Source organism: Agelaius phoeniceus, chromosome 3 (assembly GCF_051311805.1).
Source record: "Agelaius phoeniceus isolate bAgePho1 chromosome 3, bAgePho1.hap1, whole genome shotgun sequence".
In the NCBI taxonomy this organism is placed as follows: Eukaryota; Metazoa; Chordata; class Aves; order Passeriformes; family Icteridae; genus Agelaius; species Agelaius phoeniceus.
Window position 1 is genome coordinate 16,898,868 of NC_135267.1, and position 16,300 is coordinate 16,915,167.

The 16,300-nt window shown below is 36.4% G+C and overlaps 1 protein-coding gene across 1 annotated transcript in view; it reads right to left on the bottom strand.

Annotated features, from left to right (window-relative positions):
• Positions 1-16,300, bottom strand: part of EYS (EGF-like photoreceptor maintenance factor) — a 792,123-nt gene that overhangs the window by 596,275 nt on the left and 179,548 nt on the right. The window contains exons 11-12 of the mRNA XM_054630570.2: positions 13,473-13,726; positions 2,214-2,318 (exon numbers count right to left, since the gene is read on the bottom strand). Of these exons, the coding sequence (XP_054486545.2) occupies positions 2,214-2,318; positions 13,473-13,726 (359 nt within the window). The remainder of the gene's footprint in view (positions 1-2,213; positions 2,319-13,472; positions 13,727-16,300) is intronic.

Below are 16,300 nucleotides of genomic sequence, written 5' to 3' on the forward strand. Positions count from 1 at the left end.
CTCACTATTATTTAGTTGATAAAAAGCCAATAACTACTATTCCTCTGAGAAGCAAAACTTATTTTTTCCAGAAATCCAGTAGCACACTGGCTGTCAATGAGAGTATGGGGGAAAATTGTCTTTTTTCACTTAAAGATTAACTCAAGTCAGCTGTGTTATCTTTTGAAGTGACACTCTTGTTAGAACTGAGCTAGCAGTAAAAGCATCCAGTAACAGCGCTTCTTGTGATTTCAGGCAATTTACAGATATTATTTAATCACAGCAATATATTTGAAATGGTTACATTTGTTTATCTGCACTTTCACCTAGAGAATATGAACAGGGATATTAATTAATTTGGCCAAGGGCACAAATAGAATATGTATCACATTTAGATTAAAATTCTCCTCTTTTTAGCTCATTGTTAGGTATTCACATCAGTACACAATTTTTCCCTTCTCCAATTCAGTTTACTATCATATTAATAATGTAGCTGCAAATTACAGCAAGTCCTAACTCTTTTCAGAAATAACTGATCATTTCTACAGATGACCCCTGGTTCACTATGAGGTTTTTTTGATCATTTGACTGATGATGATGAAGAACCACTGCTATATACAGCATTTCTTTAGAGTCACTAGAATGAAACTCATTTTCCAGATCTCACGCACACTGGCAATTATTACAGAAATTAATTGGGTAAGGAAACCTTTACAAAGTGACTGGCTTTTCTTTGAAGAAAGAGACATGGACAATTACGAATACAGTGCCGCAACAATTTTGTTTCCTGTCACTGACATGCATTCTGCTGTGTGAAAGGGTTCTCCTTTTAGATCTGTGCAAAGAAATAGGTGCAGCATGCTGCTGTGTAAAATCCACTATAGATAAAAGTTTTGGTGAACACCAACAAGAGTCAAACACATGATAGCAAAGTGGTGCGTTGAATGTGATAATGTCTATCTCAGAAGAACAAAGGAGATAATGTTTGTGCTAATGTTTTGCTACAGCCTTTATTCAGTGAAACACCTGGCAGGCTTACTTTTGTCTCAGTGAAGCAACAAACTTGAAAGCATTACTTTATCTTTGAAGATATAACTCAGTATTGTCTTCAATTCCCAACTCAGCAGATACCGACCTTAAGGCATTTAAGGACCTTATGTTATTAAATACATTAAGGTTCTCTTTTAAAAAGTTGTTCATTTTGAGAGGGTTCATTGGAGACCTGTGTTTCAGTACTCTGACATTTCCAGGCTTTACTGATCACTATAAGTTTATCTTCAAAACACTACAGTATCATATGTACTTCTTAGTCCATAACCGTATAAAATTTGTTTTCTTGACCTTATTTTCCATAGTAACAATGAGCTTATAAATGCACATGTAAAAACAAAAACCATTTTTGAATTTATCAGTAATTTATCATTCACATTTATGAATGAACTTACAAGTTGCAAAATCAGTACCCCAGGCTCCTTTGGTCAAATCAATTTCTAAGGTTAGGAGTTTCTAACCCACCTTTTTCTACGTTTTCTTAGTCAACACAAAATAACATGTAAAATCTCAAATTAAACAATATATATAAAATTAGCAAAGCAAAACTTTCAGTATCATATATCTTTCTCCCTAATTTTGATTGGTCTTTTTGTGTTGTTCTTAGTTCATTTGCTACCTGGCCTGATGCATTTTGGATGTCCCTTATATCCTCTAGCATATCTTCCAGCCTTATACAATACCTTGGATACTTCAGGACATTTGAGATACCACAAAGATCAGGCAACCAGACTGAGGTCATACAAACTTTAGAGCAATGTTCAGTTCCTTTGGGAATTAGTAATTTGGCTAGTGGAGTGAGATTTGAAAGATTAGGGTTTTTATGTTTGCTAAATTTCAACATTTTGCTGCCTAAACCCTACATTTTTTGAAAGAATATATTGCTGTAAGGTGTCTATACATATATACACTAAATAATTTAAAATCTTCAGTTCTGTCATATTTCTTTCCCAATATGTTCAAGTACTACAAGTACTTTTTTATTGAAGTAATCTATAATTTATAAGATTTTCTTATGACAAATTAGAAAAAAAAATCTTTTTATTAGTCTAAAAAACTAGCTCTGTACATTTCAAAATGCAAGCAGAATGCTTGCACTATACAAGATTTTATAGCAGTTGAGTAGCAAGTACTGTGTCATATTGTGCCAACATAGGAATTATATAAAAGGGATAAATGCTTACCAAAGGGGCAATTGCATTTGAAGCCACTTATGTTGTCTTCACGGGTTCCTCCATTCCAACAGGGTCTGTCTTCACACTCATTGATGCAAACAGAACATGTTTCTCCTGAAAATTTCAATTAAAAATAAAAAAGGACAATTATGCTGACATGTTGAAATCATAGAGATACATTTGCAATGAAAAAGTCAATGGGATTGTCACAGTCTACATGGTGACCCCACTGGCCATGGTACACCATGTACACAGGACTACTGATAGACTCACTGTGTGTCATGAATTTTTCTGCTTCATTGGTTACAGGGCAGTCAATTTTGAAAGGCAAAGTTGGAAGCATTACAACCAGGAAAATAGAAAGCTTTCTTACTGAGATTATACAAAATCCTGACACTTTTTTTTTTCCAGTATACAAATCTACAGCATTCAAGCAATTCTTGTCCAGTTTTGTCAATAATTTTCTTTCATTTTGCTCTCTGACACCTTTGAAACAGAATTGTGAAGTATCATTGACTGTGCAAATCAGGCCAACACTAATTTACAGACATTTATGTGTCATAGAAGAGTTCAGCCTATGTTCTACAGCAAGTGGTCAGTACTGTAATATTGGACAAAGGAGGAGTAAGACCAAATCACTAAAGAACATTTAATGAGACAAAATGCAGATAAAAGGGGATTAAATAACTAAGTGCAAATCTAGGAAGTATATTGAAATGTAGATTTGTAATCTACAAAAGCGATTGCTTTGATGTGTAACAGGAAAAGCTATTTCCAGTGTATTGGGTTTTTGTGGCCAGATTTTGGTAGAAGGAGGAGCACAGGGGTGGCTTCTGTGAGAAGGTGCCAGAAGCTTCCTCCATGTCCAAGAAAGCCAATATCAACCACATCCAAGATGGACGTGCTGCTGGCTGAGGCTGGCTGGGCCAATCAGAGATGGTGGTAACACCTCTATGATAAGACATTTAAGAAGAAGGAAAAAAAGTTCTTGCACAGGTGAAACTGCAGCCAGAGAACAGCTGAGTGAGAATATGTGAGGGGGACAGCTCTGCAGACACCAGGGTCAGCGTAGGAGAGGCAGGAGGTACTCTGGGCACAAGAGCTGAGATTCCCCTGCAGCCTGTGGTGCAGCCCATGGTGAGGCAGCTGTGCCCCTGCAGCCCCTGGAGGAGATCCATGCCAGAGCAGGTGGTGCCTGAAAGGAAGCTGTGAAGCTGTGAGAGGTCCATGCTTGAACAGGTTCCTGGCAGGGACCTGCAGACCTGTGGACAGAGGAGGAGCAGGGTTCCTGGTATGACTTGTCGCCATGTGGGGGACCACGCTGGAGCAGCCTGTCCTTGAAGGACTGCACACCATGGAAGAATGACCCGTGTTGAAGTAGTTTGTGGAACCTATTTCCCGTGCAATGGACTCATGTTGGAAAAAATCATGGAGAACTATTTCCTGTTGGAAGGATCCCATGATGGAGCAGGGAAAAGACTCCTCTTCCTGAGCAGCAGGAGAAACCACAGATGATGAACTGACCATAACCCCCATTCCCTGTCTCTCTGTGTTGTTGGCAGGGATGAGGTAGAGCTGGGCAGGAGGGATGGGTGGGGGAAGGTGTTTTTAAAGGTCTTATTTTACTTCTCATTATCCTTCTCTGATTTTATAAATTCAATTAATAGCTCTAATTCTAGTCTGTTTTGCCTGTGATGGTATTTGGTGAGTGATCTCTCCTTGTCTCGACCCATGAACCCTTTGTTATATCTTCCCTCCCCTGTCCAGTTGCAGAGGGGAGTGATAGAGAGGATTTGGTGGGTGCCTGGTGTCCAGGCAGGGTTTACCCCTTATATCCAGCCATAGGAATATGGAGGTGAATCACGTTCAGTGATTATAACAAGTCAGCAGTATGGACAGCATGCTGGGCTTTCTGTGTATCTTACAGCAGAAGATAAAAAGAAACCAAATGCTGATATTCCTCTGAATTCTTTCCATGGTGAAAATAATTTGGTCTCTTCTCTGCAGCACACCTGCATGCCCTCTCATAGAACATATGAACCAGGACTCTTGGCTCTCAAAATCTGTATCTACTAGATATAAATGGTCTTTTTTGGAGAAATGAAGAACCAAGATTCTCTTCCACACATAAGCTTGTGATAAAAGGGCACCTACTAGGTTTTTTTCTGCCTCTAAACATGCTCTGCATTTTCTATAAGATTTGAAGATATATGTATGAAAAGGGGGAGAAAAAGCAAAATCCAGGCAGAGTTCAGGTAACTCAGTAAACTACAAAGCTTTCTGCTAAGAGCAGCTGCTGAACGCTCTCTAACATATGTCATGGCACCAGTGAGCATTACAGCAAGGACTGGCCAACATATAAATTAATTTCTAAGTTCTTCAATATTTTAAAGAATTTTCTTTGAAGTTCTGATAAGGTAATGGCACTATATGCAACCTTGCTGATCTAATTCTGGTATTTTGCATTCCTTTTTCTTTCCAGTTCAGGTCCCTGATTATGGTGGGATTATTATTTATCTCTTTTGAGGGAGATAAATAAAAATGCATTGGCATCTGTTCCTCTGGATAGGAAGGTGGAGAGTAGCACAAATACCACAAACAGAGTTTCCTGCAGAAGTAAATTGTCTGGCCACAAGCCATGGGCAAGCTGAAACACGTACTAGAAAAAACTCCTTGAAACAGATTCTTCCACCTCCCTTGAATTGTTAAAGGTTAAAGCAAATGCAGTTTTGAGGGGAAATAATAGAATGAGAGCATCATGATATACTGATGATATCTAAGATAACATGCAAGGGGGAATTTAGGAATTCATCTTCTCAGAGTACAAAGGTAATATGTGGGCAGTATTTAAACATATTTCAGAGAGAATCAAAGAATCTATGAAGCTACCGTGAGACCATATTTTCTGAGTATTTGAGACATGAAAAAAGCTGGACAGATACAGAGAAGCCTTTTTTGTTTTCAGTATGCAGCTCCTCTCAACTACGCATTTGAAATGTATGATGAGAACCTTCTTTGAAAGTCAGATAAAAATTGTTAATTGGCTACAAATTACTTTCAGCATCAAAGTATGTTAATATAAAAATTTTTTTGGTTTATGCTTTTAAGGTTAAAATTAATACAACACATTCCAAACATAATTACTAGTAAAACATAATATTTAATTAGCTATTTAATAAATCATAGCTTTAGGTCTGAGGTCCTATACATTTTAAAGGCATCATATCACCAATCTGAAGTAAAAAGAGAATGTTAAAAATGACTGTGAGCCAACTATATTTCTATTAATGCTATAGAATATTTTATGCTGTTTAAAATTACAGTGTTCTCAAATATATAACAGATAATTACAGGAAAATCTGTCACTTGCAAATTGCATTGCCTGATCTTTAACAGCAACAGTTTCTACTGGCACATTAATGATACATAAGATGTTATTCTGCAGGAGCACAAAGGTGTTGAGAAGAACATAGGGAGCTGAGAAAGTGAATACTAAAAAATTATCAAAGATGTTTCATCATCCTCAGTGCTACTAATATCACTTACTCTCTTTAAAACAATCATGCTACTTTAGCAAATGGAGGGACTCTGAAGTTCTCAGGTAAATATAACTACAGATGAAAGACAACAAAAAAAATTAAGTTTCATAAGTCTAATGGATGAACTCTCATTGAATATTCCTTACATTCAGAAGTGCAGTTCCATAAGATCACTAGATTGAAAGTTTGAACTTTTCAAAATTTGGATGTCTTTTTTCTGCTTAACTTAAAGACATGAACTTTGCACTTTATCTGAACTTATCAAATTATTGTTAGATTTTGTAGAATATCCACAAAATTGAGGGGTTTTTTGATATCAAAATAGCTTCAATTTCAAACTGTTCTCTAATATAATATTGAGAGATTAGAATAAATATCTGAAATTCATTCAGAAGTTAGAAGAGAACTGAAATAATTTGAGAGCTTCTTTTCTTAAGGTAATACACATTATATTTAAAGTATCTCTTATTGAGCACCACCACCACTATAACATTTCTGTCTGAATCTCAAAACACATGCAAAAAGATCAAAATATGAAGTTTCTTTTAAATACTGTTTATACCAACTTTTGTTTTATAGGCAAAATGAAATATAAAGTTTGACCATGTAAAGGCACACAAAATGACCACAATGAAGGAAAGGATGTGTAAGAATATTTTTTTAAGTAAAACTCCTTACTTGAGATATTAAAGACACAAAATTCATCTTTCTATTCTGAGATCAGATGAAAAGCAAATGATTTAACATTTTGCTTAATGTAATCTTAATCTTAATGAAGTACTATTAAAAAAAAAAAAAAAGCAAAACACAAAAGTGTTTTAAAATTCAAGAAGTAGCCAAAATACTAACAGTGCATTTGAGGATTGTTTTCACAACACCCTTGTCTTACTGTCCACCATTTTATAAAATGTATATAATTGCAAAGCATTCCAGTCATGTACCTGATAACGAATTGTGAAATTTTGTTGCTTGCTAAGCAATATAAGCTATTCTGTTAGATAAGAGATGCATCAAGCTGAGTAATGCTTCTGCTGACTTTGCAGAAAATGCAGTTATGAAAAAGAAAGACAGACGGTCCAGGTGAGGCTTTACTGAACTTGTCAGACATTTCTTTTTCTCAACTTTGTTGTTCTACACACTTGCTCATTTTTAAATTTAGTTTGAAGTCTTTTCTATGTAAAATATTGTAGTAGTTAAAAATCCAAAACAAATCTAATTTTTATTTACCTCATACAGAGTAATCCTTTCTGTGAATGCCTATTACAGATTGAAAGTTTATATGATGTGTCAAACCGCTCCATCCTCTTGATGGAGTTTTAACTCAGAGAAAGTCTGTGACTCTTCAAATGTAAACTGCCCTGAGCCCAGCTCATCTATGTCCATGGGATTACATTGTACATTTGACAGTCTGCTCTGGCACAATGTGCCAGCAATAATCAATCTTCTGTAGCAGAAAAAGCCAGCCAGAGCCCCTGAAAAGGTTGTACTACGCAATGCCCTGAGCTGGAAACCCAGCCCAGCCTTGAATGTGGTGGAAGTGTGGGAGCAGATATGACCTGTGCTTCTGGGATGGTCTAGTCCTATCCTGATATGAACTGTATGAATGGAAATAGAAGCAGGTGTTTCAAATGCAGAATGGATGTGAGAAAAAAATGAACCTGATTGCCTTTCTTTGTCAGCAAAAGGAATGATTTCATGCTTTCCAGATGACCCTGCTTCAGGCAATTCCTATAAAGCAGCTATCAGAGCCCTGAGAGCATTAACATACCCAAATTGTCTGCAGCAGCCTCACCGAGGTGCTTCCTACAGACCCTGCCCATTGTTGATGAGTTCAGCTGTGGGTACTTTGATCTGCCCTGAACTATGCAGATGTTTTAATTTCCAATTCTGCTTCCCTCCTTGTCTCAAGAGTGATCTTGAAAGGGTTTTTTTAGTTTTTTTTATTTTTTGATGGATGCCTTGTATGTATATTACAGATTTGTCTCTGGTTCTGTCTCCTACTGCTTCTAACTTGCTTTCCTAGCTGGATCCTGGATTTGATCCATTGCTTGTGCTGTCTGGGGCTTGTCAGGGACCCTGTAACCAGACACTGGTTCTGACTTCTCTTTGTAGATGCTGCAGAACTGTTCTTTTCTTAGTGATGGCAACGTTGCACTGAGGTTAAACTTGGATTCTAGTTTGTGATTCCTCTCATGGAGCAGCCTTGATCTTGCTGCTCCCTGTAAAAAGGTTCAATCTTCATAATGTGTTAGGGTGTCCATCACCTGTTCTAGACTTGATTTGTATGAGGGATTAAGCCCTAAACTTACTTGTGTAAAAAAGGATTGGCTTTCACATAACTTCAAGTACTTTCCTTCAAGATTTGTTTTACATGGCAGCATGGAGGATATACCATCCACACCTTTTACAGAAGGGGGAAACTATTTTAAAACATCCAATGAATGCAAAACCAATTAATAATGTACTGAAAATACAAACACAATATTTTTTCAGACTGCAGATATCACATGGACTTCTCCTGTGTATTTGTGAAATAAAAAAAGAAAAAACAAAGCCCAGAAATTTAAAGTCATGGAATGATTTTAGAAAGCCCACATGCCATGTTTCTCTTCTTGGGCAGAAAGAAGAATGATCAAGAGAATGTAGAATATATGAATGTCAAACTCAAAAAGTCACTGTGAGGCCTACATTAATAATGAGCTTTAATACTGTTATTTATTAATTACACACAGGTGAAGCAATGACAGACTGTATTTTGTTATGTGGGGTACAGTATATATTCAGAATGAAAAGATTTCCCAAATCTTAACTCTACAATCAATATTATATAGATACAAACCCTCGAGAGAAACCAGCGAGGCATCATTGCCTATCTGTTTAGAGTTAATGCCTTCACATTTTTGTGGGCATCTAAACAGAAGAGTTTTAGTGAATGACATGTTTAGATAAATTTTTTTTTGGGGGGGGGATTTTTTCCAAATAATTCCAAGAAGGGCTTCCTTTAAACCAGAAGTAAACAGAGTGCTATTTATTTAGACATACTAGTAATCATGAAAGCTGGAATTATTTGATGCTGAACATTGATGTATCAAGATATAGTTAACACAAAGATATGGGAGAAAGGACAGACTAGGAATTAATCTGAATGTGAACTGGGAATTTCTCTGAAGCATTATGCTACATTAGACGGACTCAACCAGAAGATGGCAATATAGAGGGTCACCACATGACCAAAAGTTAAAAAAAAGATTGAAAAATTATTAATTTAATTTTAAAATCATACTGCAAACTTCCAAGTTTGAAATGTGTGAAGTTTTCTTACAGGCAGAGGAGGGTACTTTAATATTTAATCTAAAAGTGAATTTACTATATATGAAGAAAAAGGGAGTACATCTGGATTTGTTAAAAAGCTAAATTACAGAGAAATAACAAAGATGCAAAAACAAGATAAGAATAAATATGCGGTTTTTAGTTGTACACAGAGATACATATCACTGATTCATAACATGGAGTTATGACTGAACTTAAAATCTGTTTTGTACAGGAAAATATCCCAAGATCATAAACCCTCAGAGGTTATGAAAATGTAATTGCCAGGGTGGTGATAACATTTTTATAAGTTTAAACAGTCTTTTATTAATTGTTTGTGGTTTAGAAAATATATTCAGTACATGTGGTAATGACTTACACCCAATGGGTAATACTGTGACATTTCTCTTTAGATTTGCTTCTATGGAAATGCCATTATATAATATCTCACTGCATGATAAAATAAAGATTCTTTTAAAAAGTTTTCCAGCAATATATAATTATGTCATTTATATAAGCAAGTCCTCACAGTAACAGTTACAGAATGGTTGAGGTTGGAAATGACCTCTGAAGGTCATTTTGTCCAATCCCCCTGTTCAAGCTGGAACACCCTGAGCCAGTTTCATGGAACCATGTACAGATGGCTTTTGAATATCTCCAAGAATGGAGACTCTATAACCCCCGTGATCAATGTGTGGCAGTGCTCAGTCACCCTCACAGTAATGAAGTATTTCCTGATGTTCAGGAATAATACTAGCAGCATCTGTGTTTCCCTTTGTGCCCATTGTCTCTGGTTCCGTCACTGAGCACTACTGAAAAGAGCCTGGCTCCATCTTCTGTACATCCTCCCTTGAGGTATTTACATACATTGATATGATCCCTCTCTGAGCCTTTCTTCTTCATTCTGAAGAGTTTCAGTTTCCTCAGCCTTTCCTCATAGAAGTTTAAAAGGACATGATCCTCCATTGACTCCTGGAAGACACCACTGGTTACTTCTGGAAAGGTTGACCCCATAACAAACATTTCCTCTGGGCTTGGCCACTCCTCCAGTTTTCAGTTCACCTCACTCTCCTCCAGCCTATATTTCATCAGCTTTTTCATGAGGATCTTGTGGAAGATCACACAGAAAGCTTTGTTAATGTCAAGGCAGACAATACACACGGCTCACCCCTCATCTACAAGCCAGTCATTTCACTTTGGAAGTTTATCAAGTTGGTCAAGCATGACTAACCCTTTGTGAAACCATGCTGATTACTTCAGATAATTTTCTTATGTTCCTGATTTCCAGGATTAACTGCTCCATTTCCTTAATAAGGATCAAGGAAATGGTGAGCTGCTCGAAGTTTTCCAGGACTTCATTTTTGCCCTTCTTGAAAAGTGACATTTTCTTTCCACCATTCTTTGGGTGCTTCTGCTATCAATATGATCTATTAATGTTAAATGACAGTGACTTTGCAATGACATATGCCAGCTCTCACAGAATTACATATTTAAAGAAAGGCAACAAAACTGATGAGGGCTCTGGACCACAAGTTATATGAGGAGCAGCTGAGGGAGCTGGGGTTGTTGGGCTGGAGAAAAGAAGAATAAAGGGGTACTGTATTACCCTCTTCAGCTACTTGAAAGGAGGTTGTAACAAGGTGGGCATCAGTCTCTTTTACCAAGTTACAAGTGACAGGATGAGAGGAAATGGCTGCAAGTTGTCCCAGGGGAGGTTAAGAGGAGATATTAGGAAAAAAAGTCTTCACTAAAAGGGTGGTCATGCATTGGAAGAGGTTGCCCAAGGAAGAGCTGAAATTGCCACACCTGGAACTGTTTATAAGGTGTGTGGATGGGCACATGGGGATATGGTTGAGCAATGAACATGGTGGTGCTATCTTAACATTTGGACTTTTAACTTTAATGACTATAAAATTCTATGATGCTATGATTTGTGAGTGCATCCCAACAGGGCCCATGGGCATACATATATCCAGCTTGCCCAAGTGTTTCCTGGCAACTGTCTCACCCATCAAGGGTGTACCTTACTTGCTTCAGACCTTTTCTCTGGTCTCCAGGATGGTGGATTTTTGAAGGACAATTTTTCCAGTACAGACTGAGACAAAGGCTGTATTTATGACCTCAAACTTTTCCATGTCCAGTCTCATTAAAAATGGGACAACATTTTCCTTTCTCTTCCCTTTGTCACCTACATACTCATAGAAACCCTTTTTGATGTCTTTCTCATTTCATGTCATATTCAACTCAATCTTTGACATTCCTAATCTTATTGCTGCATGCTCAGATAGTGTATCTCTATTTCCTGCCAGGTTACCTGACCTTGCTTCCACCCTCTGTCAGTATACTTTTTTTTTTTTTGGTTGAATTTGGCCAGGAGTTCTTTGATCATCCATACAGGCCTCCTGGTATTTTTGTCTGGTCTTTGAGACAAATAGCTCTTGAGCTTAGAAGTTATGATAGATTTTCTTAGGCACTTCCCTCAAGGGTTTTATCCTATGGGCCTCTTCCAAGCAGATCTTACACTCCACAGTATTGTCCCTGTAGAAGATATCAGAGTGGTTGAAGTTCTCCATGAAGTCCAGCAAAGTACAAAATGAGGCTTGAAGTTTAAGCAGCAAGATGGAAATACATTGTGTCAGATTTTGCACAGGTGAGCCAAGTACTGTGTTCTTCACTTCTGTTCAGACATACAGTTCTGCTATCATAATGGAATTTAAGTCACTTCAGGGACAATTCTCTGGTTTATTGCACATTTATTAATAAATAAGCATGAACAGGAAGTAACATCTTTTATTAAATGTGCAAGAAAATGACCAAGAGATTATATAATCAACTAAAATTGAGGACAACAAATCTGCAAGTGTACATCATGCACATAAACGTGTAAATGAATATATGTAAATGAAATATATAAATTAACATAAACATATTTGACATTAAAAGTGTTAGTGCTTAAATGTTAAAAGTATATGTATGTGGCAGTGGTCACAGGGGTCTTCAGGTGAGGGAAGAGATGAGAATGTTAACTCCATGTTCAGAAGGCTTGATTTATTACTTTATTATATATATATATTACATTATAACTATATACTATATACTAAAAAGAATAGAAGGAAAGGTTTCCTCTCAGAAGGCTAGCTAAGAATAGAATGGAATGAATAACAAAGATCTGTGGCTCAGACAGAGAGTCCAAGCTAACTGGACTCTCTGTCCGAGCCACAGATTGGCCATTAATTGTAAACATTCAAGATGGGCCAATCAAAAATCCACTTGATGCATTCCACAGCAGCAGATAACCATTGTTTACATTTTGTTGCTGTAGCTTCTCAGCTTCTCAGGAGGAAAAATCCTAATGAAAGGATATTACTGAAAAGATGCCTGTGACATATGTAGCTAGCCAGAATATAATATAATGAAAATATAATGAATATAATGAGTTTTTTCATATAATGAAAAAATAGTATTGAAATTATTAATACTTAGTATTCAGTGGTTTAAATAGGATTTAAAAATCTAGTACTACACACACTCTCTGGACTAAAGCAAAAGCCTTCAGCAGCTTGAAAGAAGAAGCTGTAAGTTAATGTCTAGTTAGTACAAATGACACCATGCATACTATGCTATTTATTTTTGCCTTTGTTAGTGATACCACAGATTGTCAATAGAGAAGTATTTGGAGCATTAATTGCCTGTTCTTGATTATATAGATTAAAGGCTGGAAATGCAACTCTTTGGTATTACTGTATTCAAAATTATTTTCTGTCTCCCACATTTAGTCTGAATATTACTATTATTCATGCAAAACAGAAATTAGTACAAAAAGAATTCATAGCATCAGGTTGTGTAGGATTTATCTAATGCAATGCAGAAATCTAAAGCCCACCTCTTCCTAAAAAAGATGGCCAGGACAGACATATGCCCTATCTCCCTCCAGTTTATAGAAGGGGAGTCTGAGCAACTCAGTCAAATATAGCTGATTATATTCTGTACATGCAAAGAGATGGTACTGCTGATCTCATTCCTCCTCAAGCTCACATTTTTCTGTTCTGTATCAAAACATTTGTTGTTTTCACCCTGTGTATGGCCGAAGCCATAACATGTAAGACTGCATAACTGTGAAATTAAAAAAATTCAATTAAAATTGTATTTTGGAACTTCATTGATTTTTTTTTTTCCCAACAGAATCAAAGCTAATACTCAGAATTGTGCATTTAGTGGAGGGAAGGTCAGATGGGGAACTGTTAGGAGGGACAACATAAGAATTTTAATGCTAATTAAGTTAAAGCTCCAGTCAAACATACAATCAGAAATGTATGAATATTTATATATAATTGTAATTAAACAGTCACATAAACATTGCTTACATAGAGTGGGACAAACACATCTATAATACAAGGCACTTCAAAAGAACAAAACTTACCTGTGAACCCAGGAGCACAATGACAAGAAAAGTGGCCACTTAAATCCACACAAGTAGCTCCATTTTTGCAAGGTGAACTTGAGCATTCATTAACTTCAACTTCACAGAAGAGTCCTTCATATCCAGGCACACAGGAACAGCTGTAATTATGCAAGTGGTCCTGGCAGAATCCATATTGAGAGCACTGGTTTCCAATGCAGTTGTCTATATCAAGTTCACAAAATGTGCCAGTGTAACCAAGGGGACATATGCACCTGTTATGGAAATGAGAGGAGAGGAGGGGGGAAAAATCCAGCTAAATCACTAGCCTGGAATATATAGGTCAATTATCACTAATAATGTTAACAATACTCTGCCTTTAAATTACCCACAAATGAATCACAATTTTTTTTCCATCTTCTTTCCTTACCTTTAATTAGTCACTAAGTAACTTCATTTCACATGCACTGCTAGCAATAATTAAATTAAAATCTTAGCTATTTACATTGGAAAAACTAGGAGCTATATTCATATTAAGCTTCAAATGAAAATATTGAAAGATAAAACTCTTATAAATATGAGTATTATGCATTTTAATTGTTTTTTATGAAAAAAATTGTTAGCTGCTACAGTATCTCTAGGAATAAGAAATATTACAACCTATTTGGATATAAAATCAGTACAAAAGTGCTTTATTGTTGGCAACAAAAGTTATAATTTCTGTCTAACAAAAGAAAAAGTATCTATAAAATGCTATAGATATTTTTCAGTATATTTTTATAGAAATTTTTCAGAGTATTTTTTTCCAAAATTTAGACAGACATCTAAATCATGTAAGGCTGGAGATGACTTTTTCATGGCTACCCTTTCTACCTTTTTGTTTTCTTTTTCTGTATGAATGAAAACAAATCTGAATTATCTCATAGCTGACCCCCATCTCATAAAATTAGAAAATCCCTTGTACTTGGCAATATATTCTTAGATTGATTCTCCCCTCCCCTCCCCTGTCCAGAGGTGTCCTCACACATGAGGTAATTTTACTATAATACATCCAGAAGATGGAAAGAACTAGCAAGTTAAAGAAGCCTTGATTATAGTAATTTTCTCTACTGATCCATCTGGCAGAAAGAGTATTTTTTCCTTTATTTTTAACACAAGTGAATGCCCATGTAGCTCTTTGCTTCTGTCCTTGTTTACAGTGCCTGCATTTTTTATGGTAGACATATGGAAACTAAATCAGGAGCTGTGTGCCTTGGAGTACAGCTAATGGACACCAACTGCTGATGGGCTTTTAGTCCATGGACCAAAATAGAGCTTGCTTGAAGTAAGCCCTCTATTAGTCATTCAGTGTGGTTGTGAGTCCTTCATCACTACCATTTTTGCTCTACAGATCCATTGCTACTGCAGTAATGACTCAAGTATAAATAGCTGTTGTATTCTGTCTTCCAGCCTCAGTCACTTAGTACATGAGAAATCTCTACCTTCTCTTGAGAGCTTCTCACACAAGTTGATTCTGTTTCTCATTTTTAAGGGAATGCAGTACACAAAAATATCATACCAATTTTACTGTGCTGATTTTGGATGGTGTGGAGTTCATCTTCACAGTGGCTAGTACTCATATTCTCTTGGACTTAATACACTGTTTTGGATTTATGCTGGAAACAGAGTTAATATAGAGATGTTTTCATTATTGCTGAGCAGGGCTGACACAGAGCCAAGGCCTTTTCTACTTTTTGCACTTCCACACTGGTGAGGAAGTCGGGGCTGCATGGGAGGTTGGGAGGAGACACAGCCCAGACAGGTGACACAAACTGACCTAAGGGATATTCCTGACCATGGGACATCATGCTCAGTATATCAAGTACAGGGAAGGAGGAAAAAGGGAGGGACATTTTGACTCATGGCATTTGTCTTCTGAAGTAGCTGTTATGTGTGATGAGCCCCTACCCTCCTAGAGATGGCTGAACACCTGCATGCCCATGGGAAGCAGTGAATTAATTCCTTGTTTTGCTTTGCTTGCATGCATGGCTTTTGCATTTCCAATTAAACTGTCTTATTCTCAACCCATGAGTTTTCTAACTTTTACCCTTCCAATTCTCTTCTCCATCCTGCTGGTGCAGGAGTGAGTGAGTGACTGCATTGGGCTTGGCTGCAGGTGGTGTTAGACAATTATATTTATAACTAAATATAAATTTTGACTTGCATAAAATTTCATTATGCATAAACATTAAAAGCAGGTGTGCTTTTAGCTACCTTTAGTTGCATATTTTCTGAATCTATCTCCAATAATATGGTAAACAACCAGACATATTAATCTTTCTGGTGCAGTTAATCACTTTATTGTCTTTTTTTTTTTTTACAGTAACAATTAGTGTGTGCACTGTAAAAATGTAACTATTCAATCATTCTTTGAAAATATGGCTATTATCATTAGCATTGAATGGAAAATTTAACTTAGAGCTCTCCTTAAGAAAAACTTGATGATGAAGAATTTTCTGTCCTTTCCTGACTATTACTAGTTATAGAGCTTATCTTCAGAGACCACAGAAGAGCTACACAGAAACAGATGTGATGTAGAATCTTCTCGTTTAGGTTTCATACTTCTGATTCCGTACTACAAGCAATGATGTCATGAATTTTTCAGATGTCAATATATTTTTCAGTGCTTTGGTGTCTGAAGAAATCAATAACAGCTAAGAATGAAATGCACTTTGTTTTTCCTAGCAAAATTATACCTAGATGTCTTTTAATTTAGTACAGGTCATCTCCTACAACAGTGTATTTAAGTGCTGTGTTGTTGTTGTTGTTGTTATTATTATTATTATCATTATTATTATCATTACTACTAC